The sequence below is a fragment of the Pelobates fuscus genome, chromosome 5 (assembly GCF_036172605.1).
Source record: "Pelobates fuscus isolate aPelFus1 chromosome 5, aPelFus1.pri, whole genome shotgun sequence".
NCBI lineage: Eukaryota > Metazoa > Chordata > Amphibia > Anura > Pelobatidae > Pelobates > Pelobates fuscus.
In genome coordinates this window covers 125,344,729-125,371,507 of record NC_086321.1, presented here as the reverse complement: position 1 = coordinate 125,371,507, position 26,779 = coordinate 125,344,729, and the positions used below count along the sequence as shown (strand labels likewise).

General features: G+C 40.2%; 1 protein-coding gene across 1 annotated transcript in view; it reads right to left on the bottom strand.

The window, feature by feature from the left end:
* Positions 1–26,779, bottom strand: part of SH2B3 (SH2B adaptor protein 3) — a 200,124-nt gene that overhangs the window by 128,751 nt on the left and 44,594 nt on the right. Inside the window, exons 2-3 of the mRNA XM_063454235.1 lie at positions 13,428–13,507; positions 10,079–10,894 (exon numbers count right to left, since the gene is read on the bottom strand). Coding sequence (XP_063310305.1) covers positions 10,079–10,894; positions 13,428–13,481 — 870 coding nt within the window. The 5' untranslated portion in view covers positions 13,482–13,507. The remainder of the gene's footprint in view (positions 1–10,078; positions 10,895–13,427; positions 13,508–26,779) is intronic.

Sequence of the window (26,779 nt, the reverse complement as noted above, 5' to 3'; positions counted from 1 at the left end):
TTATATTAATTGAATATTTATTTACAGTGTGTGTGTATGAGTGAATGCAGTGTGTGTGTATGAGTGCAGTGTGTGTGTGTATGAGTGCAGTGTGTATGTGTATGAGTGCAGTGTGTATGAGTGCAGTGTGTGTGTGTATGAGTGCAGTGTGTATGAGTGTAGTGTTTGCAGAGGCTTGGTGGGGGTGGGCATTTTTATTATTTTAATACTAATTTTTTTTTTGTTATATTAACTTTTTTTTAATTATTCTTTTTTTAATATTTTTTCATTGTTATTATTAATAATACTTTTATTATTTTTTTATTATTATTATTATTAATATTTGTATTATTATTTTCGTCCCCCCTCCCTGCTTGCTAGATGGCCAGGGAGGGGGGCTCTTACTCCCTGGTGGTCCAGCATTGGCAGTTCAGTGGGGGGGAGAGGGGGGCTGTCAGAGCTGTAACTTACCGCGAGACTTTCAGTGGGAGCTGACCGAGGTGCTGAACGGACGGCGCGGAGGAGGAGGAAGCTGACAGGAGCTGCAGGACAGGTAAGTTACAGCTCTGCCAGCCCCCTCTCCCCCCAGTCTGTATTATGGCAATGCAAATTGCCATAATACAGACTATTGACTCGAGTATAAGCCGAGTTCCGTTTTTTCAGCACAAAAAATGTGCTGAAAAACTCGGCTTATACTAGAGTATATACGGTATATAATATATACTCATATATATATATATAATATGCACGTGTGTGTGTGTATATATATATATATATATATATATATATATATATATATTTATGCTCGGAATTTCTAATAGGTTAGGTAATGGAATGTATAAGAAGATGCAAAGTTGGTTGAGGTGTGCCGAAACCAACGTACGAGTAGGCCTGGAATAAAAAGAGGGCCCACAAAGGTGAAATGTATTGTATAGATGGGTGTAGGTTGGTGGGGACAAACAGCCTGAACGGAAGAGGTGAGCAGGGGCTAGGAGTTTAAATTGGGGTCATAACTTCTCCCACAAAGTCAGGCCTAATGGCCATTTAACACACACACACACATATATATATGCACACACACACATACACACACAATACGTGTGTGTATGTATGTATGTATGTGTATATATATATATATATATATATATATATATATATATATATGTGTGTGTATATATCTCAAAGTACACTTATAATGAAATCATATATATGAATAATATATTATAAAATGCTTTACTTATTTTATAATATATTATACATATATGTATATTTTATATATATGTCCAGTCTGTGTGTGTATATATATTATGTAGAATAAAGAAGATGCACTCTTCATTCTTTTTAAAGAAAAATAGTAATGTTTTAATCCATCAAAGGATTTACAGTTTACTGATCAATGTTTCGACCCGTTCGGGTCTTCATCAGGATCCATCGCCGGCGGGGAAACGCGGCGATCGGTAAGTACATGGGAGAGGAATTGGGAGGGTAAGGGTTAATTTTGTATTTATTTTTTTCTTATACTGAGTGCCTCAACCCCTCGAGGCACTCAGTACAGTTAGAGCATCGGAAGCCTGCCTAAAGGGGGGGAGCGATCACACCTTAACATTGAGGAAATCGCTGTAATACCCTTAGAGCTGCATAATCACTTCCAGAGCTCCAATTACATTTCAGGTACGTCCGCGGTCCTTAAAGGACCACTATAGGCACCCAGATCACTTCAGCTCAATTAAGTGGTCTCGGTGCCAGGTGCATCTAGGATTAACCCTGCCTGCTGTTTACATATGGGTTAAACCGCTTCTAGTGGCTGTCTCATTGACAGCCGCTAGAGGCGCTTCCGAGCTTCTCACTGTGATTTTCACAGTGAGAAGTCGCCAGCGTCCATAGGAAAGCATTGAGAATGCTTTGCTATGGACTGGCTGAATGCGCGCGCGGCTCTTGACGCGCATGCGCATTCAGCCAATGACGACCGTAGGAGGAGGAGAGTCCCCAGCGCCGAGGGAGCCCGGCGCTGGAGAAAGGTGGGTGTTTAACCCCCTTCAGCCTGGCGGGAGTGGGACCCTGAGGGTGGGGGCACTCTCAGGGCACTATAGTGCCAGGAAAACTAGTTTTTTTCCTGGCACCATAGTGGTCCTTTAAGGACCGTTTTTTGTCGGACATACCTGATACATCACCGGTCACCAAGGGGTTAAAGGGACAAAATTTGGTCCCAAAACAGCTAATCTTAATGAAGTAGTCTGGGTGCAGTGGCCCTTTAACCCTGCAGTTTTCTTAACATTTTCCATACAGTAACAAGAGGTGCATCGTGTGCAATAACAGAGTGAAACTCTGCCATGTGACCAAATGCAGCTCATACAAAAGCATTGAATTCAATGCTTTCCTATAAGAAGCATTTGATTCAACGTGTACTGCACTCACTGTGTGCCTCCTCCCACATGCTCCTCTATAAGGAGCACTGGATTGGATTATCAGTGAGGAAGCCATGCCTCCATGATGCCGTCACTAGAGGCGGAACAGGCAGCAGCACCAAGGGAGTACTGGCACATGAAAAAAGGCAAGGGGGTAGGGGCTCATCTGCTGCCGTGAAATGTTGGATGCCATGATGATAAACATTGGTCATTGTGTCACAGATATCACCCTTGGTTTTATAATTGGCAAAGGTCAGGTATATGATCTTTCCAATATAAGAAACCAGAAACACAAATTTAAATGTTATATTTTGAGGCCTATGAAGCCCTTATCCAGGGCTTCTTAGTCCTAATTGTGTTATTTATTTAAAAAAAACTAATTGAGAAATACATTAACAATTGGTATTTAAATAAAAATGGCCCCTAAGGAGGAATCACTTTGAAAAAACCCTAAACCGTGCTTCATGACACTTGTTTTATATTTTTGTTGGGTGCTTGTCGTGGCATTGCTTTAGCTCACATATTTGTCAATTGGCATGCAGGTAGGCACTTTTAGCACATTTAACAAATCATGTTAACATTACACTCTTGTTCCCAAAGCTTGGCTTCTTATAATATATTCATTAATTCAGGACTCGACAAATCCCAGGCGCCAGGAAATTTGTCCTGGGATTTGTGAGCCCGTTCAGCCCCCAAGGTGACCGGCTGCCTAATATTGGAGGCTGGCAGTCAGCTCATGGAAAGTTGAGGCAGCCAGGTGGCTGACTGAGTGTGGCGGAGAGGGAGCTGTAATCTCCCTGCTCTGCTCCCTCCAGTGATGCCGGGAGCAGAGTTATCACGTCAGTCTGGCCCTACATTACAAACAGTGCTCTAGGGAACAGAGCAGGGAAATGACAGCAGCTTCACTGGACCCCAGGGAAAACTGATCCACTCCAGCTCCCCTAAAAGGTAGGCAGGCTAGGTGGATAAAAAAAAAAAAAAAAAAAAAGGTAATAATTTGTGCCAACATGCCATGCTGCGCCAATCAACTTCTCACAGATATGCATTGTCAATGCATCCCCATTGAAGCATTAATGTAGTTGCTGCACACTGTGCAGCACTGGCCCAGGAAGCACATCTAGAGACCGTCTGAGTGACTGTCACTAGAAGTGTTACGATGCAGCGATGAAAAACCGTGCCTTTTATCTGAAAAGTCAGTGTTCACATTGAAACGTGTGCAGGGAAAGGATATAGACTTCAGAACAACTACATTAAGCTCTGGTGGTTCTGGTGATTATAGTTTATTGTATTTTTGACGTTGAAAAATCTGGCGCATACCTTTTTTAACTGGCTCCTTTTTTCAATGCTATCCTATGGACGCTGGCGTCTTCTTACTGTGAAAATCACAGTGAGAAGCGCGGAAGCGCCTCTAGCGGCTGTCAATGAGACAGTCACTAGAGGCTGGATTAACCCATTGGTAAACATAATTATAACTATGATTGCCAGTAAACTAAGATGCTGTTACAATTACAGCATAGAAGTGTGGAGTGTGTCTAAATGTGATTTTATTTATTAGAGATCACAAAACATAGTTGTTAAATAGGGGGACAGGTAAATATAATGTTAAAAATGCTGTGAAATAAAAGTTCACTTTTCGCTTTTAAGCGCATTTCAGTACTTGACTATAGGCAACCAATATGTATTTTGAAGATGTCTTCACTATTTTTAGAAACTGCAGTAAATTGTGTACCTTGCTTGTCTCATTTTGGAAGTGTTAGCTGAAAAGAAAACGAAGTAAAAGAACCACAAGAATATTATGAACGTTTATTCAACAAGAACTTTGAACACGAACATGATTTGCATGTCTATTGGTTTAAGGGGACATTACATAAAGTATGACTTTCTTGGAATAAAGTGAAATTCTAATTTTAGGCTACAACAGACTGGAAAAATTCAGAAACTCAGAAATTCAGAAAATTTGTATTTTTATTTTTTTTAACCTGAAATTCATGCTAGAGTTTATTCACTAAACACAAAATTATAATGATTTGAAATCTGAATTATAAAACAAGTTACGGTAATTGAAGCAGTCCTGTCAAGTTTGGCATGTCTGTAATTAGTGATGGGGGAGGGGCACACTATTTGGACAATTGTTCATAACAGTGAAGACAATGTCTTTAAATTATCACCAATTCACACTTTAGCAAATAACCCTGACTGAAGATGCATTTTCTGGTTCCTTAACCCCTTAAGGACACATTACGTGTGACATGTCATGATTCTCTTTTATTCCAGAAGTTTGGTCCTTAAGGGGCTAAAGGGTTACACCAACCACCATGACCCTCCTGTTTTTTTAGAAGTGGTCATGAAAAAAGGAATCTGTCAAATGCAGAGGTATTTGCACTTGTGTGCTGGGGGATAGTAACACTCCCAGCACATATAACTTAGGCTGCCTGGAACTCTCTTATGATAGAATATGAATTATGTGCAAAAAAATGCATCTGTCGTCAGTGTGCATTGTCGAGTGTTGGCAAAAGACGTAGTATACTTCTACAATTGCAGGCAACGCTGAGGGCACCTGTAACGGGAAGCCTACATCTCCCTTCCTCATTCCCTTATTCCATGCCTCCCTGCTTTGCTTTGTTTCTTAATATTGCGCAGTTTGACCTTTGACCACCCCTTGTCTCCCTCCTGGCTTAGCGCTTGCACATGCACTCTGGTTTAGGGAGAACGGTACAAACAAATGCTTTAATTGGACCTCGCAAGGGAAGGCGTGACATCAGACTGGTGAGAAATACAGTGAGGGGAGCTTTGCCCAGCGCAGGATTTCAGGTAAGTTATTTTTTATAATAATGTTATTTTACTAAAAGGTTTCAGAGTGGTATTATATTGTATCTATATAAAAAGCAATATTTCAGGGGTAAATTAAATCTCTAATGGAAACTTGAAAAAAAAAGTTTGGAGTAACCCTTTAAGTACCATAATTAATTGCAAACAAGGTTACTGGACTACTGTTCATTAGCATTGAAAAGATAGCTGAAGGCTGCACATTCAACAGCCTGAGTTATCAGTATAAGAGAAAACTGATGTGACAATTGAAACCTTGTGGTTTACAGAAATTAATGATCAGAAACAGGGTCTACAGACAAATGTTTCAAACATTTGAAAGGGGACTCAAAGCACAATAATCACTACTCAACTCTATCAATTTTAAAAATGGTTTGACACTTTACAGTAGGATGGGGCTACTGTAGTTATTGTGTGTTGTAGTGGGTATAGCGATTGGAGCGCTCATTTAAAGGTTCAGTCTGAGAATTTGTGACATAATACCTAAATATGACATTCTATAATTTTATGCTTCAATTTTTTATTTCCCCAGAAATGTCGCCATATTAGGTTAAGAAACAAAAAAAGTGACTTAATGAAGACATGGATACAGTGGTACCTCAGTTTACGAATTTAATGCGTTCTCTTATTGCAAAAAATTTGTAAACCGAAACGCGGTTTCCCATAGGAATGCATTGAAAACCAATTAATCCATTCTGGAGGTCAGAAAAAAAGAAAAAATGAGCTGGCATGGAAACCAACCCACAATGCAGAACACACCGTAAAAGGCATGCAAACGGCGAAGCTCAGCTCCCTACCTTTCCACCGCTTGAGAATGCACCCAAAAAGTCTCAAAACAACTGCAAACAATTTCTGGAATGTCTCCAAAAATCAATGCAAAAGCCGCTCCAACATCTCCACACTTGATGTCACATGCTACCCACATACTCCAGCATGCACGGGGGCAGCGCTATAAACCTCCCAGGCGCAATGCACCCTGGGGAAACTTGCTTTGTATTGCAAAAAAAATGTGTAAGCCGAGGCATTATTTTCAATAGATTTTCGTTTGTAAACCGAAAATTATGTTAACCGAGGAGTTTGTAAACCCAGGTACCACTATATATACATACATATATATATGTATATATACACACACATAATTCAAGCAACACAGGATTTATTTCCTAAATAACAATTTTTAAAGGAGCCCAAAAAAATAACAGACATGAAAATATGTACACTGCCTCTCCTACCGAAACAATAGTTTTTAGCTACAAAAGTAAATTTGTAGATTATGTCACCTCTTCTGGGTTTCTGGGAGTTGTAATTCCGATATTAAGTTTCTACAGCAGAAAGTTGTCAACTGAGCTACAACACCTATAAATCCTTAGAATGTCCTTGAACCAATGCTTATAGGATAAGCTCAGCACTGCTATAGAATATTAAAGTGGTTCTGTCATCAAACATAAACGTTATCTAATTCACCTCTATGTAGCATATACCTGTGTCTCAAACTCTGTTTTAACTTTATTCTTTTCTGAGAAAACTAGTTCTCATAATTACATTTCCCTATATCTAGTATTCAATTTGACAAAACTTGACAAGGTGTGGTGCTTGAGCAAGGTTTTGGTTTCAGTTGTCAGTCAATTTTACCCAAAATCCATCAGCAAATTCAGTCCCACAAAAGGGCAAACAGCAGACATGATGAAAAGAGGAGAAAAAAAAAATGACTACACCCAGGTATTGAGTTAACGCCTTAAGGAGGAAGGCAGTTGTTGAAGGACGGAGGCAAGTGTGCTGATCCAAACAAAATTAAAACAAAACCTGGACTCAATGTTTGTTTTACCCTAATTCACCTCTTTCATATTAAGTGCACCTGCTCATATTAGATATCATTTTGATAAGGGAAACAGGGCTTTAATTTAATATTAAATATTTATATATGAAACAATTTTATAGGAATAAAAACAAAAAATGTGTGAGAAATTAATAAATGTATTCTTACTTCTGCATGGCATTTTACCTGTGAATGTCATAATATGGTTGGCTTTTACTGCAATAAAATACACATATTTGTGTTCAGCGTTCTCACAAGTACAACGGTACCCTCCATGTACAGGTTTTGTGGTGTTTTGGAACGTTACAGAGTCAAATATAGGACTTTCCCCTTTCCAGTTTTTACACTATGAATTTTGTCAGATTGGTTATGTTCACTTTGGCAGCCCAGGAATGGAGATGACCCCCATCATGGCATATCATTTGGAAAAGTAGACAACCCAGGGTATTCAAAGTGGATTTTGTCTAGTCTTTCTTAGTACCTACTTAGTCAGTAACACTTGCCAAAGTTACCATTTATATATATATTTTTTGTTGCATTTTTAAAAAATAAACTGCCCCTTCACCGATGATATCACAGATTATGTTTTATTGCTCTAAAACACTAATTTTTGTGTTCAGTAATGTCTCACGAGTACAACAGTACCCCCATGTTCAGGTTTTATGGCATTTTGGAAAGTTACAGGGTCAAATATAAGACTTTCCCATTTCCGTTTCTGCACATTGAAATATGCCAGCTTGGTTATGTTGATTTTGAGACCATTTAAATTCGGACGGCATGGAACATCATAATGGCGTTAAGCAAGAAAAAAATTAAAACAAATACAAATAAAGGCAAGTGGCAAAAGGGGATTGTAATATTCAAATACAGGGACTACAAATACAGGCATATAGTAAGTGATCAGACCACTGAAAGGCACTGAAACCTTTCCCTACATCTGCTGTAATACATGCCTCCCAACTGTAGGAATTTCGGTGGGACAGTCCCGATTTTGGGGTGCTGTCTCACTTTAGTTCCTTGATGTCCCAAACCTGGGAACACCAGGGAACAATCAGTGGGCAGCACAGCGCAAGCACATTATTAGAAACCCTTGCAGTGTGAAACAGGCAGACCTATCAAACAGGCTAGCTTGCTTTTTGAATATGGCAGCTCATTTTCCAGATGGCGACACCACCTCAGGACCTCCTGCCCTGTTCCGACTTGTGGAGGAAGAATGTTGGAAAGCATGGTTATATATAATTAAAATACCTTAACTGGAAAAATTCTCTAAATCAGCTGTGCTCAGTATGGCTACTCTGGCCTTGAATTTTAAACTCACTTTGAATTTTCCCTTAAGTAAATAACCCTGTTAACCTTTTAGTGCTTCTCCCTTACCTATTACTGCCTGCCACTCATCTTCTTACCTTACCACCTACAGTCAAGCCTTCCATTAAGCCTTCTGTAGGGGCCTCTTTGATGTTTAGATTTGAGCATTTTCATACAGTTTCCACTGTATAAAGCTTCCCTGCGTTGTATGGCCTACCTTTACAAACACTAGAGGGGAAATGAACGGATGAAAGCTTGGGGTTAAAGATGGGATTATAGAATATTGACCACAGCAACAAAGATGCATATTATATGCAAATTTAGAAACCACTAAAAATTCAATATAAACAAAAGATTACAGCAATGATAGAAAAAACAGTCAAACACAGTCATTATATAAAGAGAATGATTTTTACACGTTAGACAAATTTCTAAAGTGAAACATGTTAATATGATTCATATAGCTCCAAGATATGCAATGCAGTGATTTCAACCAGCCCTCAAACGAATACAACTGTTCCAGGACTGAGGAATGATACAATTTACTCTAATGGAGAAAACTGATAAGACAAGGAGCCGAAAGATGAGCTCGAGAAGCACTGATCTAACTAGCTATTTAGTGACTCCTCAAATCTGAAGAACGGAGGGGAACACTGATATTTTGCTGGGGGCACTCTTAAAACCTATTCTAATAGCCCTTTATTCCACCTACAATCATAAACAGTGATTTACTCTTACACGAGGGCACACTACATGCACATATGTTCCAATGGTTTTGCAAATAACACTTATGGTCTCTCATTTATTATTTTAAGATTTCACACTGCCTTGCACGTTACCTAAAAGCCATGAGTATTCGCACAAACATTAACATATGCATATGTTAACATTACCAAAAAAAGAAATTAGTAAAATATGTGAGTAATTATGTAATGAACATTCCTGTGCTATTAATACACAGTATACACTTGGTGATTGCACAAACATTTATATATATATATATATATATTTTGTAAACAGTAGCAGGATCAAAGCAACATCAGTAATTAGGTCACTATAACAGCCAGCATTCTATGCTGCAAGGAAATCTTGTATTACCGAATGCTTTGTCAAGACATAGTAGGGATCGCAGCCCAACCAAGCCTATAGCATCAGAGGTTGTTAATCAGAACTCTCTAAATTAATAATTGTTCTCACTTTATGCGTCAGTGCCCATTGTAATTGATACTGTCATGAGATGTTACACCATTGCTAGTCAAATAAAAAATAAGTAGCTTATGCTGCAATAAGACTACAACCCCTAAAACAACAATTTCTGCAGCGATGACATAACTCTGGTAGTCCAGAGAGAGTACAGTGCCCCGTTTTTCATAACAGCCGTTTATTAGTAAGGATCATAGAGATCTGTAATCCAGCATTTAAAATTTAAATTACAATTAGACTTGCATCCTTTAACAGTTGGAGAGGATGCTAGTTACATTGTGGTCATTATTATTATTATATTTTATTATTTCTTGAACACTCAAACACCTGCATCTAAATATTACACTTTAAGGTGAAACAGTACATTCACACATAGGTCATGTAGAAGTTCCTACTGCAAAGTAGCTGTCAACAATACAAGATTCTTCCACTAACAATGCCCAACAATTTCTGTCACACAACCAGAGAGACAAAACACATGATCATATCACTGCACAGTGATCAATACTATATTTAAGCCATATTTTATTGTTTGCTTACTTACTTTGGGAGGATCAAAGAGCTCCAGAAGGTAATCCTCACTTTCCAAAGAGCTTGATTTCCGTAAAACCAAACGGCATCTTTGCCAGAAATCCCCACTGTTAAAACAAGCCTCATCCACCATGCCGTAATTTAAATGGCCTTCTTTTCGGACTTCTACCACTTGATCTCTTGTTGTAGTCCATGGCAAAATCCTCCTTGGGATGCCATGCCAAGTGGGTGACTCCGCTGTATCGGCCTCTATCTCTCTGGTTTCCGTAGGGGCAGAATCTGTGGACCTCCTACGAAATATATTTCTAAGACTTCTCCTAAGGCTATTGAGAGAAAATCGAATGAATGGTCTTGGAGATGAGGTGCTGACATTAGGCCGAAGTTCCTCTAAACTCCAAGATTTTGGCATTTGTTGGACAGCGGTATCACAGACAGTCTGCTCTGTATGTTCATGGCGAGCTGCCAAATCCACCTCCACCTTTGGTGCAACCGTACTTGGAGACTCTTGCGATGGCCTCCTTCCTGTCTCTCTATAATCTTTTACCCTACTAAAGGGGAAAAATTTGTATTGGTCCATACCCCAGCTTTCCCTCACCTCGTTCCTAAAATACTGCTGGAAAAGATCCGTAAACTGCAAAGAGAAGTTCTCTGCGGCCAGTATATCATGGTGTGGGTTCTGGTTAGCAAATAACCAATATTGCTTTGCCAGCTCCCGTGCTGTGGAGATGGCGTGGAACTCACAGAACTCATTCCAGCCCTGTGGGACGGAGGAACTTTCAGGCTGAATAGCGTCCCCATTCATCTCAGTGACTGAAGCAGCTGTGGTATGCTACGAAAGCAGAAAAAAAGGAAACAGTGAATGAGGTGCTTTCCACTGACTGCGCAATGAGATTTACTGTCATGTTAGCCAAGAGGAAACTATTCTGTAGCAAACAGTCTTTTAGTTCAAGGAAATTTGGGTCTGGATTCAATTAATAGAACCTAAATTTTATTATTGCGTGTTTTTGTTTGTTTTACTTTGATTACTCAAACGCAATCAGTGACCTTTTATTTAATTACTAGAGATACATATATCTTTAATTGAATCAAGCCCACACTTTTCACAGCATGCAATCCAAGTGGTTAGAATAAATCTAATGTTATATAATCAGACACAGTCATATGCAAACTTACAAATTTAAATTAAAATACAACCCAACACACAGTGAGTGTCTATCAGAGGTGGTCCAAAAAAGCTCAATATATTTACATGCAACTAAATCTGCGGTTTTATTAAAACAAAAACTAATCAAAAAGACCAACAAAGACAAATTTTGTAGGAAGCAGACATAATATTGAATAATGCTTGAGAATTAACATTGATTATACAGGGTATATAAATAAATACATTTATAAAGATATATATATATATATATATACATACACACACACATAGCGAAAATCTGTCTTTTGGACTGATCCAAATACTTAGAGGAACATGCCAAGTCCACTATAGTGATTTTGGTGCCAGGAGTGTCCAGTCTTATCAGAGTAAGCAGTTAATACATTTTAAAACGTTTTGACAAATTGTGCCCTGAGCTAAGCTTAGCCCAATACAGAGCCACATTGATGACGCTCTCAGCCAATGACATCAGCCCCTCTTAGCTCATTGGGGCTGACCCAGGTTCAAACAGTTCTTAAAAGGTTTCACTGTAGTGGTACGTTACTTGGATGGTCCTCTAAGCACAATAGACAGTTTCTAGTGAGCCAAACAGTACCAGGATGCAGATGTCCACAACATGCTCTCAAATGTTAATCTCCATCGGGATTTTAAGCTATTGCATAGACACACTTGATATATGATGCGAGTTTGCCTTCATGTTGATGTGCTCATGTGCCACATATCAAAAGGTGGAAATGGTTATTTTTAGCTATAGACCATCTGTTTGTCCTTCAGAGAAAAGGCAGTGTTTACATTGCCCCTAGGGACACCTTCAAGTGTCCACTCCTCAGATGGCCACTGGAGATGCTTTCTGGCTCAGGACTGCACAGTAAGCAGCCCTGCCGTTCAGCGTCCCTACATTCTGCATGGAGATGCTGAATTTTCCTCATAGAGATGCATTGATTCAATGCATCTCTATGAAGAGATGCTGATTGGCCAAAAGTTTTTTGGCCCTGCCCTCTTGCCAATTTTAGCTAATCCAATGCTTTCCCCATGGGAATTCTGATGATGTCACCAAGGGGGTGGAGTCAGCGCTGGCAGACCTGCACGGCGCTGGAAATAAGGTGAGTTTTTCATGCTTTTAAGGGGGGTAAGGATGGGGCAAGCCACCTAAATGGTGGGTTTTGCACTATAGGGTCAGTAATACAGGTTTGTGTTCCTGACCCTATAGTGTGCCTTTAGAGTGGCTCTGTCACATCAAGCTTACCCTTCTCCCATAGTTTCTTCTTCTGTTCCTCTATCAGAATCTGTTCTTTTTTTTAATTTCTGATCTATTACTCTAAATAGGGACTACTTTGTCATATGTATTTTAACTATGCTTCACAAGAGGAGGAGGAGAGGAAAGAATAGGAGAAAGGTAAATTTGAGGTGACAGAGCCACTTTAACCCCTTAACCCCTTAATGACACAACTTCTGGAATAAAAGGGAATCATGACGGAATATATCCGTCGTCTGTCCTTAAGGGGTCAAAGGGACACTATAGTCACCTGAACAGCTTTATCTTAATGAGGCAGTTTTGGTATATAGAACATGCCCCTGCAGCCTCACTGCTCAATCCTCTGCCATTTAGGAGTTAAATCCCTTTATTTATGAACCCTAGTCACACCTCCCTGCATGTGACTTGCACAGCCTTCCATAAACACTTCCTGTAAAGAGAGCCCTATTTAGGCTTTCTTTATTGCAAGTTCTGTTTAATTAAGATTTCCCTATCCCCTGCTATGTTAATAGCTTGCTAGACCCTGCAAGAGCCTCCTGTATGTGATTAAAGTTCAATTTAGAGATTGAGATAAAATTGTTTAAGGTAAATTACATCTGTTTGAAAGTGAAACCAGTTTTTTTTTTCATGCAGGCTCTGTCAATCATAGCCAGGATAGGTGTGGCTAGGGCTGCATAAACAGAAACAAAGTGATTTAACTCCTAAATGACAGTGAATTGAGCAGTGAAATTGCAGGGGAATGATCTATACACTAAAACTGCTTTATTTAGCTAAAGTAATTTAGGTGACTATAGTGTTCCTTCAAGGACACATGACATGTGTGACATGTCATGATTCCCTTTTATTCCAGAAGTTTGGTCCTTAAGGGGTTAAACCACTATGTATAACAACATCTAAATGAATAAATTTTAAGTGGAATATGCATACAAAAAATACAAATCTTACCTTCTTATCTCTCTCCATGGCTAACATGCTGTAACATGCATGGCTTTCCTGCATGCACACAATTTATCCCCATTGAGCACCTTAAATGAAGACAAGGCATAATATATTAGGTTTGTAACATAAACTCACACACATCCATATTAGTACCAAGGTTTTGTATAATTTTTATTTTTTAAACTAAAATAAAAAAATACACACACACACACACACACACACACACACACACACACCTATAATAGTACTTTTTTTTTTTTTTTAAAGGTGTATAGATATATATATATATATATATATATATATATATATATATATATAGATATATATATATAAACACCTTTACAAATAAAAGTGCTATTATAGAGATTTTCCAGAAGCACATACTGAGAGTATTTGTGAACGTCTCTTTTGTACTCAGTGTATTAAAGGGACACATCCATTTGGCTTAATCATACAGTATTTCTAGAACAAGGGCATACACTTGGAGTGCTTTCTACCAATTTTCTTTATAAACACTCAGATTGGAACCTCTGTTAAATCAGCCCTGTCATCTTCTGGGGTCTTTGCATATTCTGCAAACACCTCAGATGGTGACTGCTCCACTTTCTGTGTGGTGGGTCTGGGGTGGAATTTACTTACCTGAACAGGTCCGTCATGGGCACCAACATATTCTTCTACGAGACACTCTTCAGCTAATGGCACTACATCCAGACAGGAGCCAATATCAGTACTGTACTCTCACTTATATGTGAGAATAGAACATTGATGTTTACAGAGGAACTTGCGAGACCACAGGATCCTCCATAGACATAGACTTTTTTCACCTAACAAAGCTTTACAGTGGAAGTGTGGTGGAATCTCAGTAAAAATAAATTTACTAGGACAAGATTGCCACGTGGTATGTGCACTTGCATATGTTGATGCATCAGTTAGTCAGTTACACGTAGCTAAGATACAATCAGTAGTGTACGGAGCATATGTAGGAATACAGGATATACGAGTATTTCCCCTCCTCCATTGTGCTGGGCAAGCCATGTGGTCAAACAGGAATTTAGTCTCTATTCGGTTGATTAGATAAGAGTATGTGTAGGTTGAACTGATTATGGGAGGAGCTAGATGCCTATATAAGGGACCTACACTGTATGATCAGGACTCAGACTTTGCTGTTTTTTGGTGACATTAGTCCCTCTGAGTCCCGGTCGGTGAATCGAATAAAGAATCTCTTCATTCCTGAAGAAACCTGTGTCCATCTCTCTGTGCTTGGCTTCCGTCAGTTTCTCCGGTATCAGAAGCACCGCCTCTTGTAAAGCGTAGGAAAAATACCTAAGACAAAGTAGACCTGTCTTATGATATCTTTTGACTGAACTAAAATTTCGGTGAAATTCAAATACAGTTTTTATAAGCATTTCATAAAGATTTTATCTTTTTTAAATGCTATGACATAGCTGCTTTAATCTTCCATAGTAACAAGAAATTAAAGAATGATCATGTAAGGGCCCCGCGGATGAGAGATTTTTCTAACCACATCATTATCTATAGCTTCCATTTAAATTTTTTTTTGCAATGTTTCTTCTTCCCTTTCCCAAAACACCTTTTCATGACAATATATGTACCTCTCTTGGCATAGGGCCATGGGCAGATGCCAATATTGCCCTACTGTGAATGTGTTTATTAAATCACGTTTCAATTTCTTTTTCAAGGGCTAGAATTCTACATTTCCCTCAAACTGGAAGTGACATCACAAGTGACACCATTGCAAAGTTTCACTTCCTGAACAGTGGTTTCATATAGCAGAACATGCTCTGCTTCTACAGAAATACATACCACAGAACTGACACAACATCATTGATCATTTCTTTAAAACGCTATTTCTCTTTTTTTATCTCGCCTCTTGAGTTGAAAACCACCAAGGGCAACTTTCATAAAAATCCAGACAGAATGCTAATTCTCCTTAATGGACATCTTTTAGGAGTAAAAGAACATTCACTGTGTGATGCCAGGGCCTGTGAAATACTATCAAGCTGTACTGCCCATGTTTGAAACTAGAGACTATGTTGCATATATGCAGTCCACCAGAAGCAATAAACTAGAGGCACTGCAGAACACGCTTGGGGTCCTTGAATCAGTGCATCTCTATGAAGTAAGTTTAGTGCCTGCATGGCAGTGCTGCTCACTGTGCAGCACTGCCCCAGGAAGCATCTTTAGTAACCATATGAGGAGTGACCAGTGGAGTTAGCCCTAGACCAGTGATGGCGAACCTATGGCACGCGTGCCACAGGTGGCACGCTGGGCCCGTCTTGTTGGCACGCGGCCATAGGTCGCCAGGAGAGAGGGGGCTGCTGGCTGTCTGCAGAGTAGGCACCTGCCTGCCCGAAACGGCAGGCGCCTACTCTGCTTCCGGGTCGGGAGGCAGGGGGAGGGCTCTAGCAAGCAGCTCCCCTGTCCTCCCGCGCGATGCTGTGTGGAGCGTTGCCGTGCGTTACCATGGCAACGCTCCACACAGCATCGTGGAGGAGGACAGACGAGCTGCTTCGTAGCTGCCACAAACAAACTTACCACCGGACCACCAGGAATGACTGTGTCCCCCCCCCACACACACACACACACACACAGCACTCCACACCCTTACACACACACACTGCACCCCTTAAATGCAGTATGTGTGTGTATTCAGCAGTCTGTCTGTATGTGTACTCAGCGGACTGTGTGTGTGTGTGTGTGTGTGTATTTAGCGGATGGTGTGTGTGTGTGTATGTATTTAGCGGACGATGTGTGTATGTGTTTAGCGGACGGTGTGAGAATGTGTTCTGCAGTCTGTGTGTATGGATTGCATTTGTTGGAGATACTAATAAATATAAGCTGAATTTTATCTATTTATATCATTATTTAAAATCTGTATCATTGAACTCTCTGTTGTGTTCTTCTTTTAAAACAAAAGATGCTAATTAGTTCGGACAACTGTACACAAGTTGTTTTTTCTAAACTTAAACCTCAGTATTCAGGTTTAATTGCAGTGTTGGCACTTTGAGGAAAAAAAAGTTGGCATGTATTGCGGTTTGGGCACTCGGGCTCAAAAAGGTTCGGCATCACTGCCCTAGACTGTAATGTAAACACTGCCTTTTCTCTGAAAAAAACGTTTTTACTTCAAAAAGCCTGAAGGGAATTATTATACTCACCAAAACAAATACAATAAACTGTAGTTGTTTTGGTGACTATAGTGTCCCTTTACGATATATATTGTTGAAATATATCTAACCATGATTTTGTGCTTGTGGGGTCATATATCCGTGGAAATAGAAATCATGTTATATGTGTTAGTGGTTGTCAGACATGTGTACAGAAATATTTATTGCAGTACTCACTCAAGACATAAGGAATAGGACAGTACATTGTAAATTGGCCTGTCATGATGGAACTTGAAGTTTGGATAGTAACAAATGCATGGTGTCTGTAGAGCAGGTAGTATTTTGACTAATTGCAAATTGAGGAATGCTTCATTGCCTTTACTTTTTATGCTTTGTCATTAATGCTTGTAGATTGTACTTACAAATGCTGAAGATTATTAGCTTGTACAAACCCTGATGCAAGGTCATTTTTCAAACCACAACCTGTTCTGTGAAATAGGACTTCCTCACACCAGCCCTGAACTAAATCCGCTTCATTTTCAAAGAACACACATAGTACTTCCCTTTCTGTGAAATCCGCTTTCATTCTGAACTCTGCTGAACGCAGTTAGGCAAAATTATTTTTTCTATCAGCCATGCTAATAAACTATTTGTGTGTGATAATCATATTTTATTACACACAAAAACACACACAGACACAGGGGCTGCAGTATGCACAGCTAACCTGCATGCATTGTAGCATCAATGTGCACTTGCCTATGGACACAATCTTTATGGTCTTTACCAATAACATTGCAGTATAGGTTAAGGAAACAAAAAAAAAAATGTAAATAAATGTTTGGGTATAAATTTCTTATAACCTATAGAGAAAATTGCCAGCATGCAATATGTTTTAAATGTCAGTCACAGTGAAATAAGGGGCTTCTCTGTTAGTGCGTAACTATTTTTAAGGTCCCTGCATATACACCTACATGTAGGAAGAGAGAGGAACTTACTTGAGACCTCTAGCCCCTCTAATTACATCAGCTTGTCTGGGAGGTATGAAGGCTGTATTTTGCAGCATTTGAAGCATTCTGTTGCACATACCTCACTTGGATCAGGAATGGTGCCTATTGGGCAACATTTTCTTAATCTTTACATAACATTAAATTGCCAGTACCCTGCCGTATTGTTTATCATCATTCATCATGTTCACAGGTAAACTTGTGGAACAAGCAGGCACATTGCAGGTGAGCCCTCCACTTTTACATGTTTGCACCACTTATTAGAAGAGTACATGTTCATAAATACCACTCCCTCTCCATTTGCCGGTTCAGAGTAAAACTTATTTTAAAAATACATTTTTGAAGTGAACGGGAGAGGGGACCTAATGAATAATGTCCAGTAGGACATTATTTATTTAAAAAAAAAATAAAAAAAAAAATATATATATATATACACACACACTGCTCAAAAAAATAAAGGGAACACAAAAATAACACATCCTAGATCTGAATGAATTAAATATTCTTCTGAAATACTTTGTTCTTACATAGTTGAATGTGCTCACAACAAAATCACACAAAAATAAAAAAATGGAAATCAAATTTTTCAACCCATGGAGGTCTGGATTTGGAGTCACACTCAAAATTAAAGTGGATCCAACTTTGATGTAATGTCCTTAAAACAAGTCAAAATGATACTCCGTAGTATGTGTGGCCTCCACGTGCCTGTATGACCTCCCTACAACGCCTGTGCATGCTCCTGATGAGGTGGCGGATGGTCTCCTGAGGGATCCCAGACCTGGACTAAAGCATCTGCCAACTCCTGGACAGTCTTTGGTGCAACGTGACGTTGGTGGATGGAGCGAGACATGATGTCCCAGATGTGCTCAATTGGATTCAGGTCTGGGGAACGGGCGGGCCAGTCCATAGCATCAATGCCTTCGTCTTGCAGGAACTGCTGACATACTCCAGCCACATGAGGTCTAGCATTGTCTTGCATTAGGAGGAACCCAGTGCCAACTGCACCAGCATATGGTCTCACAAGGGGTCTGAGCAGTCAGGCTTCCTCTGGCGAGCACATGGAGGACTGTGCGGCCCCCCAAAGAAATGCCAACGCACACCATTACTGACCCACTGCCAAACCGGTCATGCTGGAGGATGTTGCAGGCAGCAGAACGTTCTCCATGGCGTCTTCAGACTCTGAACCTGCTTACATCTATGAAGAGCACAGGGCGCCAGTGGCGAATTTGCCAATCTTGGTGTTCTCTGGCAAATGCCAAAAGTCCTGCACGGTGTTGGACTGTAAGCACAACCCCCACCTGTAGACGTCGGGCCCTCATCCCACCCTAATGGAGTCTGTTTCTGACCGTTTGAGCAGACACATGCACATTTGTGGCCTGCTGGAGGTCATTTTGCAGGACTCTGGCAGTGCTCCTCCTGTTCCTCCTTGCACAAAGGCGGAGGTAGCGGTCCTGCTGCTGGGTTGTTGCCCTCCTACGGCCTCCTCCACATCTACTGATGTACTGGCCTGTCTCTTGGTAGCGCCTCCATGCTCTGGACACTACGCTGACACACACAGCAAACCTTCTTGCCACAGCTCGCATTGATGTGCCATCCTGGATGAGCTGCACTACCTGAGCCACACCTCGTACTCAGTAATCCCCACCAGCTGACAACATGTACCCAGAGACCCCTAAATTACCCGATGTAAGGCGGTCTTTTGAGCAGACTGCTGAGACTAGCGCAGCCAAGATTGCAGCGGCCAGCACAGCCAAGATGGCGCCGGCAACGTGGACGGAGGTAGAGGCATCAGAGGAAACCTGTGAAGAAAGTGAGGACCTTGCCTCACCCCCCAGCAGCAGATTTGGAGCAAGACTCAGACTCTGACGAGGACTCATCCCCAGCAACTAAAGGGGACATCAAGAGTCTCCTACAGGAGGTGAGAAAGGTATGGAAGCCCGACCTCCAGGAGGATCAAACGGAGATGGTGGTTCTCAGACAGAGAATTGACACAGTGGAGGCAAAAGAGCACTATTGACCAAGGTCCCCTGAAATCAGTCACACCGTGAGATGTAGAAGGCTCTGCTGAGCAAGGGGATGGAATATTCTGTCTGTATCCTGAAGCAGGCAGCCAAAGGAATGGAAGGAGACGGGGCAAATCGATAGCCATCTCTAGGAGAGGAGGAAACCATGGTTGGGACGGCCACAAGGGAGCCACAATCACTAGAGTTCCGGACTGGCGCCGTAGGTGCTGCAGGCAACAGGGAATCAATGCAAAGGGTGGAAATGCATAGTTCCTTGGGTGAAAGCATCTGTTGCTAGTGTTGATGGGTCCGGTCTCCAACTAAAGAACCTGGGAAATTGTGTATACAAGCGTGAAGCAAAAAGGTCTTTGTCCAGAGGGCCCCATAGATAATGGATGTCTTGGAAGACCCTGGAATCCAGATGCAAATCGCTGGGGTCTCTGAGGTGTCCTGAGTACCAATCCGCTGTGGTGCTGTAGAGACCAGGAATAAATTCCGCCATAACGGATATGCCTTCTGCCAGGCAGAACTGCCAAAAATCTCATGCCATGTTCGCTAGGACCTTCAATTTCGTGCCTCCTAGGTGGTTGATGTAACGGACAGCTGATATATTGTCCATCTTCAGGGGGATAGAACACTGGGCATGAGTTGAGGAGAAACTGCGGATTGCAAAAGAACCGGCCAGGCAATTGATTTGGAGGGACGATTCCAAATCGGACCATCTGCCACCGGTAGAGACATTTCCACAGCGAGCACCCCAACAGTGTAAATTCGCATCGGATTCTATTATTAAATCTGGTGCAGCGCCGAAAATGGCGCAACCGTTCCAAGCTTCCATGTGAAGAAGCCATAATTTCAGTTCGTCTTTCACCTTCATATGCTGTGCTTCAGATGGGAGGTCTGTAGGGTTCTATAGTTAAGAGGGCCCGGAAAAATGGCTTGTATGGAAGCCGCCAGGAGACCAATCATTCTCGCCAATTGTTTGAGAGTAAGTTGAGGGGCTGTCAGCGTGCGCCTGACTTCCTTCTTGATACAGTTCAGTTTTGTCATTAGAAGATGCAGAATCTACGATGAGACCCAAAATTCTATGTGTTGTGTGGGAACCAAGATGGACTTTTCCCAATTGATTAGGAAGCCTAGATTCTGCAACAGACTTAGTCCAGTTCAGATGGGTCTTGATGAGTTGAACTGATTGAGCCAGGATGAGAATGTCGTCCAAGTATATTATGAGACGTACTCCTCGAATCCGTAGTAGAGCAATCACAGACTTCATGAGTTTGGTGAAGCACGACGGCGCTGAAGACAGTCCGAATGGGAGACATGTGAACCTCCATTTTCTTCCTTGCCACATGAACTGCAGGAAGTCTAGGTGTTGTAATGTATTCGGCACTGTGAAAAAGGCATCTTGTAGATCTAACTTCGCCATCCAGTCCGATGGTTGGAGAAGATCTCGTAAACAATATATTCCTTCCATCTTGAAATAGTTGTAGGTTACATAAGCGTTGAGTTTCCTCAAATGTATCACCTCCGCCTTTTTTGGCAACCAGGAATAGGTTGCTCACATAGCCCGGTGTATACATAGGGATTTCTATGATGGCTTGTTTGTGCCTCAGATCCAATATTTCCTTGGTGACAAGGTTTGCTTCTTGAAGGGGAAAAAAAACTATTTCCCTTGGTGCGAATATTGTACTGGCAGAGACAGGAAATCTCTGAAATATAATTTTACATGTTTACAAATGGGTTAATCCAGCCTCTAGTGGCTGTCTCATTGACAGCCGCTAGAGGCGCTTCTCACTGTGAAGACGCCAGTGTCCATAGGAAAGCCTTGAGAATGCTTTCCTATGAGACTGGCTGAATGCCGCGCATGCGCATTCAGTCGATGACGGGAAAGGAGGAGGAGAGTCCCCAGTGCCAAGGGAGCCCGGCGCTGTAGAAAGGTAAGTGTTTAACCCCTTCCTCACCCTAGAGCCCGGCGGTGAGGCAGGGGCATTATAGTGGTCCTTTAATACCAAAAAAGGTGAATTACACTTGAACAAACATAGCGCAAATTTCAGTTTTTATTTACATTGTTTTGATCACAACGTGTACAACTGACAGTCATTAAGGGGTTAAAATGGAAATTAACTTGGAAGTTTCACATTAGTGAATAACCCTGAGTGGCCCTAGCAACTCTCACTACAGAAAGATAAAGGGAAAGAGACAGAATAAATGATGCCGCCTTTAATTGCAGATCCTTACAGTATTATTCCAATGAACACCTTGCCTTAAAGGTATACTTCAAGCACCATGACCACTTCAGTGAATTGAAGTGGTCATGGTGCCTGGAGTCTGTATGTGTAGCTTTCAATATGAAACGCAGCAAATACTGAGATACCTTATATTGCTGTCAGAGGTGTAACTACATTTCTGGGCAACATCACTAGTACATCACTGCCAGCATGAAACAAGATCCAGGCTGGCTAATGTAAATTCTGAACGTATTCTTTGCACAATTAAGAGCAGACATTCGTACCTAATCCTCCAGTGTCAGAAAAGACTTGGTGCTTGGCGGGGACCCAAGTAAGAGGGAAAACCATTGCACGTTTCTTTCTTTTTAAGATATTTTCATTAACCACTTTAACAAACATTGATATACAAATGTGTATGCTATATAATTGTATTGTTTTGGTAACATTTAAAAAAAGAAATAAAATGTTTTTCTTCTCCTAATACGAGTGATCAACTATTAAACTGGAGATTGTTTATCTTGCATACATGTTATCATTATCTATGTATTTCTATTGTTCTATAACAAAATCAGTTTTGATATAACGGTTAAACTAATCTGAAAAGTTATTCTAAATATGGTTGCAAATAAGGATTATAGAAACAGGGTAGAATGTTTATGTTATTTGTGCAAATAAGGATTGTAACAACCACCAAACGTCTTTACAGTGAGAAATTGTGATTTAAATAATTTATTTTTTTCTTTTAAATAAATCACTTGTTTTAATCATCAGCTCTAATATAAGGTAAAGAATATAAAATGCATTAAGTCGACTATACTAATACCATACTATACAAGCAGATGCAGCAGCAAACTAAGCAGGATAATAAATAAAATACTTGATTTTAAAAAATTGCAGAGGGTATTCTGGACTTCATCTCAAAATGGTTGCCAGAGATTTCTGATGCATAAGAGAAAGTGTAATCAACTTACAGCTTAGTAGATTGTGTCCTTAACTGAAACACCACTACACATGGAATTAGATCCTTATAAAGTCCTACATTAGAAAGAACAATAGTTAAGTAGATCTAGAATGTCCTGAAATAATGGTTGTTAGGTCAAACATGAGTTAGTTCTTAAGTGGGGATGGATGTCAAATATGAGAAGAGCAGTTCTAAAATGGAGTCAAACGAACCATGTGACATTGCAAGAAGGCGGGGTCAGAAAAAAAGAGGTTTATTTTAACATATGTTGTTATATATAACAGCCAACCATGGGATACAATTAAGGAACAAGGAAATTGACTCATAACTAGAAGCAGAAATAAAGGGAATGGCCAGGATATAACTCCATTGCCAGATAAAAGGTTAGGTGTGTGCTGTCCTGCTTTACTGGGTTGACAATGACAGCTAGTATGAAAAGAAGACCTCACCCCCTCACTCCCCCCCCCCCCCCACACCCCCCATCCCCCCTACCCCCTCTAATAAATTACAGTTTTGTAGAAACACCCATAATAAGAGACATTATGCATTTAATTATACACACATTATTATATTATTATACATTATTAATTGGGTCATATAAAAAAACAATCCCTACCATTGTAACCCCGCTCAAACTTTCTGTGGCTGTCCAATTACAGACTTTTCAATGCAGCCCAATGAGAAGTCGTTACAAGACGTGCTCTGGACAATTCCTGCCTCTTAAGTTTAGCTTCACTGAGCTAACCAAACCAGGAAGCAACAGGACGTGTTGTCTGACTGATAGCCAGGGAGGTGTGACTAAATAATTTTTTAAAGTGCCAATTTCTATTAAAATCTGCACTTTTTTTGAAAAATTAAGAAAGAAAAAAACAAAAAACACTTCAAACACAATGAATTATTACAAGCATTCCTTTAATGCTTCTGTCATGAGGAACAGGCACCATAAATAATATTAGGACTGCATGTGTGCTCAAAAATGCACATTTTTTCCATATGTTTTTAAACTCAAAAGTAAAGCAAGTCTTTTTCAGGGCAAATGTTTGGTAAAAACCTATGATGTAAAACGTATGCCTGACAATGAATTGTGGGATGCATTTAATTCCTAAAAGAAAGCGATCTGCAAATAGTTGAACAGCTGCTACCTGCTGTGGCATCATCAGCTTTTGTAGAACACGTACTTTCTACTTTTGTCCTTCTACAATCCACGTTGAGAAATCACTTAGAGACAGAGAAAGCTACCAAGTTTGGTTTTGGTTTTTTTTGTTTTTTTAATTTAGATTAGCCTGCTGAGCATTATTTACTTGGTGTCCACACCTTATATTTAAATAACAAACAAACAAACCTTAAAAAAAATAAGCAATTTCTTGTTATCTTTTGCTGGACAGAGCTCTCCATGACCCTTCCATCTTCACTTTTTTCCTCTCCAGGCCCAATCAAATGCTTCATAGAGAAGCATTTGATTGGACCGCTCTCAAAAGCTCAAAACACATACCGTATATACTCGAGTATAAGCCGACCCGAATATAAGCCGAGGCCCCTAATTTTACCCCAAAAAACTGGGAAAACTTATTGACTCGAGTATAAGACTAGGGTGAGAAATGCAGCAGCTACTGGTAAATTTCTAAATAAAATTATTTCCTAAAAAAAATATATTAATTGAATATTTATTTACAGTGTGTGTATAATGAATGCAGTGTGTGTGTGTGTGTGTATGAGTGCAGTGTGTGTATGAGTGCAGTGTGTATGTATGAGTGCAGTGTGTGTGTGTGTGTGTATGAGTGCAGTGTGTGTGTATGAGTGCAGTGTGTGTGTATGAGTGCAGTGTGTGTGTATGAGTGCAGTGTGTGTATGAGTGCAGTGTGTGTATGAGTGCAGTGTGCGTGTATGAGTGCAGTGTGTGTGTATGAATGCAGTGTGTGTGTATGAATGCAGTGTGTGTGTGTGTGTGTTGCAGAGCCTTGGTGGGGGGTGGGCAATGTTTTTTTTTTAAAAAATTATTATTTAAATTTTTTATTATTATTTATTATTTTTTTATTTAATTTAATTATTATTATTTTAGTATTATTATTTATTATTTTTTTATTTAATGTAATTATTATTATTTTAGTATTATTATTTATTATTTCATTATTATTATTTTTTTATTATTATTAATTTTTATTTTTTTCGTCCCCCCTCCCTGCTTGATACATAGCAGGGAGGGGGGCTCCTTCCCTGGTGGTCCAGCATTGACAGTTCAGTGGGGGAGAGGGGGGCTGGCAGAGCTGTAACTTACCTGTCCTGCAGCTCCTGTCAGCTCTCTCCTCCTCCGCGCCGTCCGTGCAGCTCCCTCTGTCAGCTCACACTGTAAGTCTCGCGAGAGCCGCGGCTCTCGCGAGACTTACACTGGGAGCTGACCGAGGTGCTGAACGGACGGCGCGGAGGAGGAGAGAGCTGACAGGAGCTGCAGGAGAGGTAAGTTACAACTCTGCCAGCCCCCCTCTCCCCCAGTCTGTATTATGGCAATGCAAATTGCCATAATACAGACTATTGACTCGAGTATAAGCCGAGTTTGGGTTTTTTAGCACAAAAAATGTGCTAAAAAACTCGGCTTATACTCGAGTATACAGTATTAAATGCTAAGTATCTTTTGTCTCGGTTGTGATCAATATTACCAACATATCTACTATTTTATGGGTGTGTATTTCAAAAGCAGATTAAATTTGTTTGGAAAAAAAAAATCTGATATAAATGAAAAAAATATTGAATACCTTTTTTTTCCCCCCACCATATTTTTAGCCCCTTAGTGACCAGAGCACTTTTCAATTTTCTTACCGTTAAGGACCAGGGCTCTTTTTAAATTTCTGCGGTGTTTGTGTTTAGCTGTAATTTTCCTCTTACTTATTTAATGTACCCACACATATTATATACTGTTTTTCTCACCATTAAATGATCTTTCTAAAGATACCAGTATTTTCATCATATCATATAATTTACTATAAAAAAAAATTATAAAATATAATGAAAACATTTTTTTTTTTTTTTAAAACCACACTTTTTCTAACTTCGACCCACGCATCTACAACCGCCAAAAAACACCTGTACTAAATGGTTTCTAAATTTTGTCCTGAGTGCAAGTTATTGGGCAATAAGTATAAGATGGTGAACCTTTTCGAGCCCAAGTGCCCAAACTGCAATAGATGCCAACTTTTCTTTCCTCAAAGTGTCCTCAAACCTGAATACACTTTGAGGGAAAAAAACAACTCGTACAGTTGTCCGAACTAATTAAAATCTTTTGTTTTAAAAGAAGAACACAACAACAGAGAGTTCAGTGACACCAATTTTAAATAATGATATAAACAGATAAAATGAAGCTTATATTTATTAGTATCTCCAACAAATGCAATACATACACACACTCCGCTGAATACACACACAGTCCGCTAAATACACACACACACACACACACACAAAATGTCGAGTACACATAGACCGACACAGACTGCTGAATACATACACACAGTCTACTGAATTCATACACACAAACACACATACAGTCTGCTGAATACACACACACACAGACTGCATTGAGGGGTGCAGTGTATGTTTGGTGAAGGAGGGGGGGACACAGCCATCCCTGGTGGTCCGGTGGTGGTAAGTATGTGCCTGGCTGCAGCTCTCCTGTCTTTCCGCGCAATGCTGTGTGGAGCATTGCCATGGTAACGCGCGGCAATGCTCCACATAGATTGCTCGCGGGAGGACAGGAGAGCTGCTTCCCAGGCTAGGTGCCATACCAGAAGTGCTCAATCTCGAGGAGGAAAAAGACTAAGAAGGATATTTAAGAGCTGACCGAGAACAGCCGTTTTAGTATAAATATCCACAGCAGATAATGCTTATGAAGGTGGAACACACAACAGATGGGACGTTTTAAACACCCGGCTATGAGTTTATAACTTAAGACAAAATTTATCATGTGGTAGAAACGATTTTAACCAGACATTTAGATAAATCAATTTTACCTATAAGAAAAGCACTAAGGGCGATTTACAAACATGAAG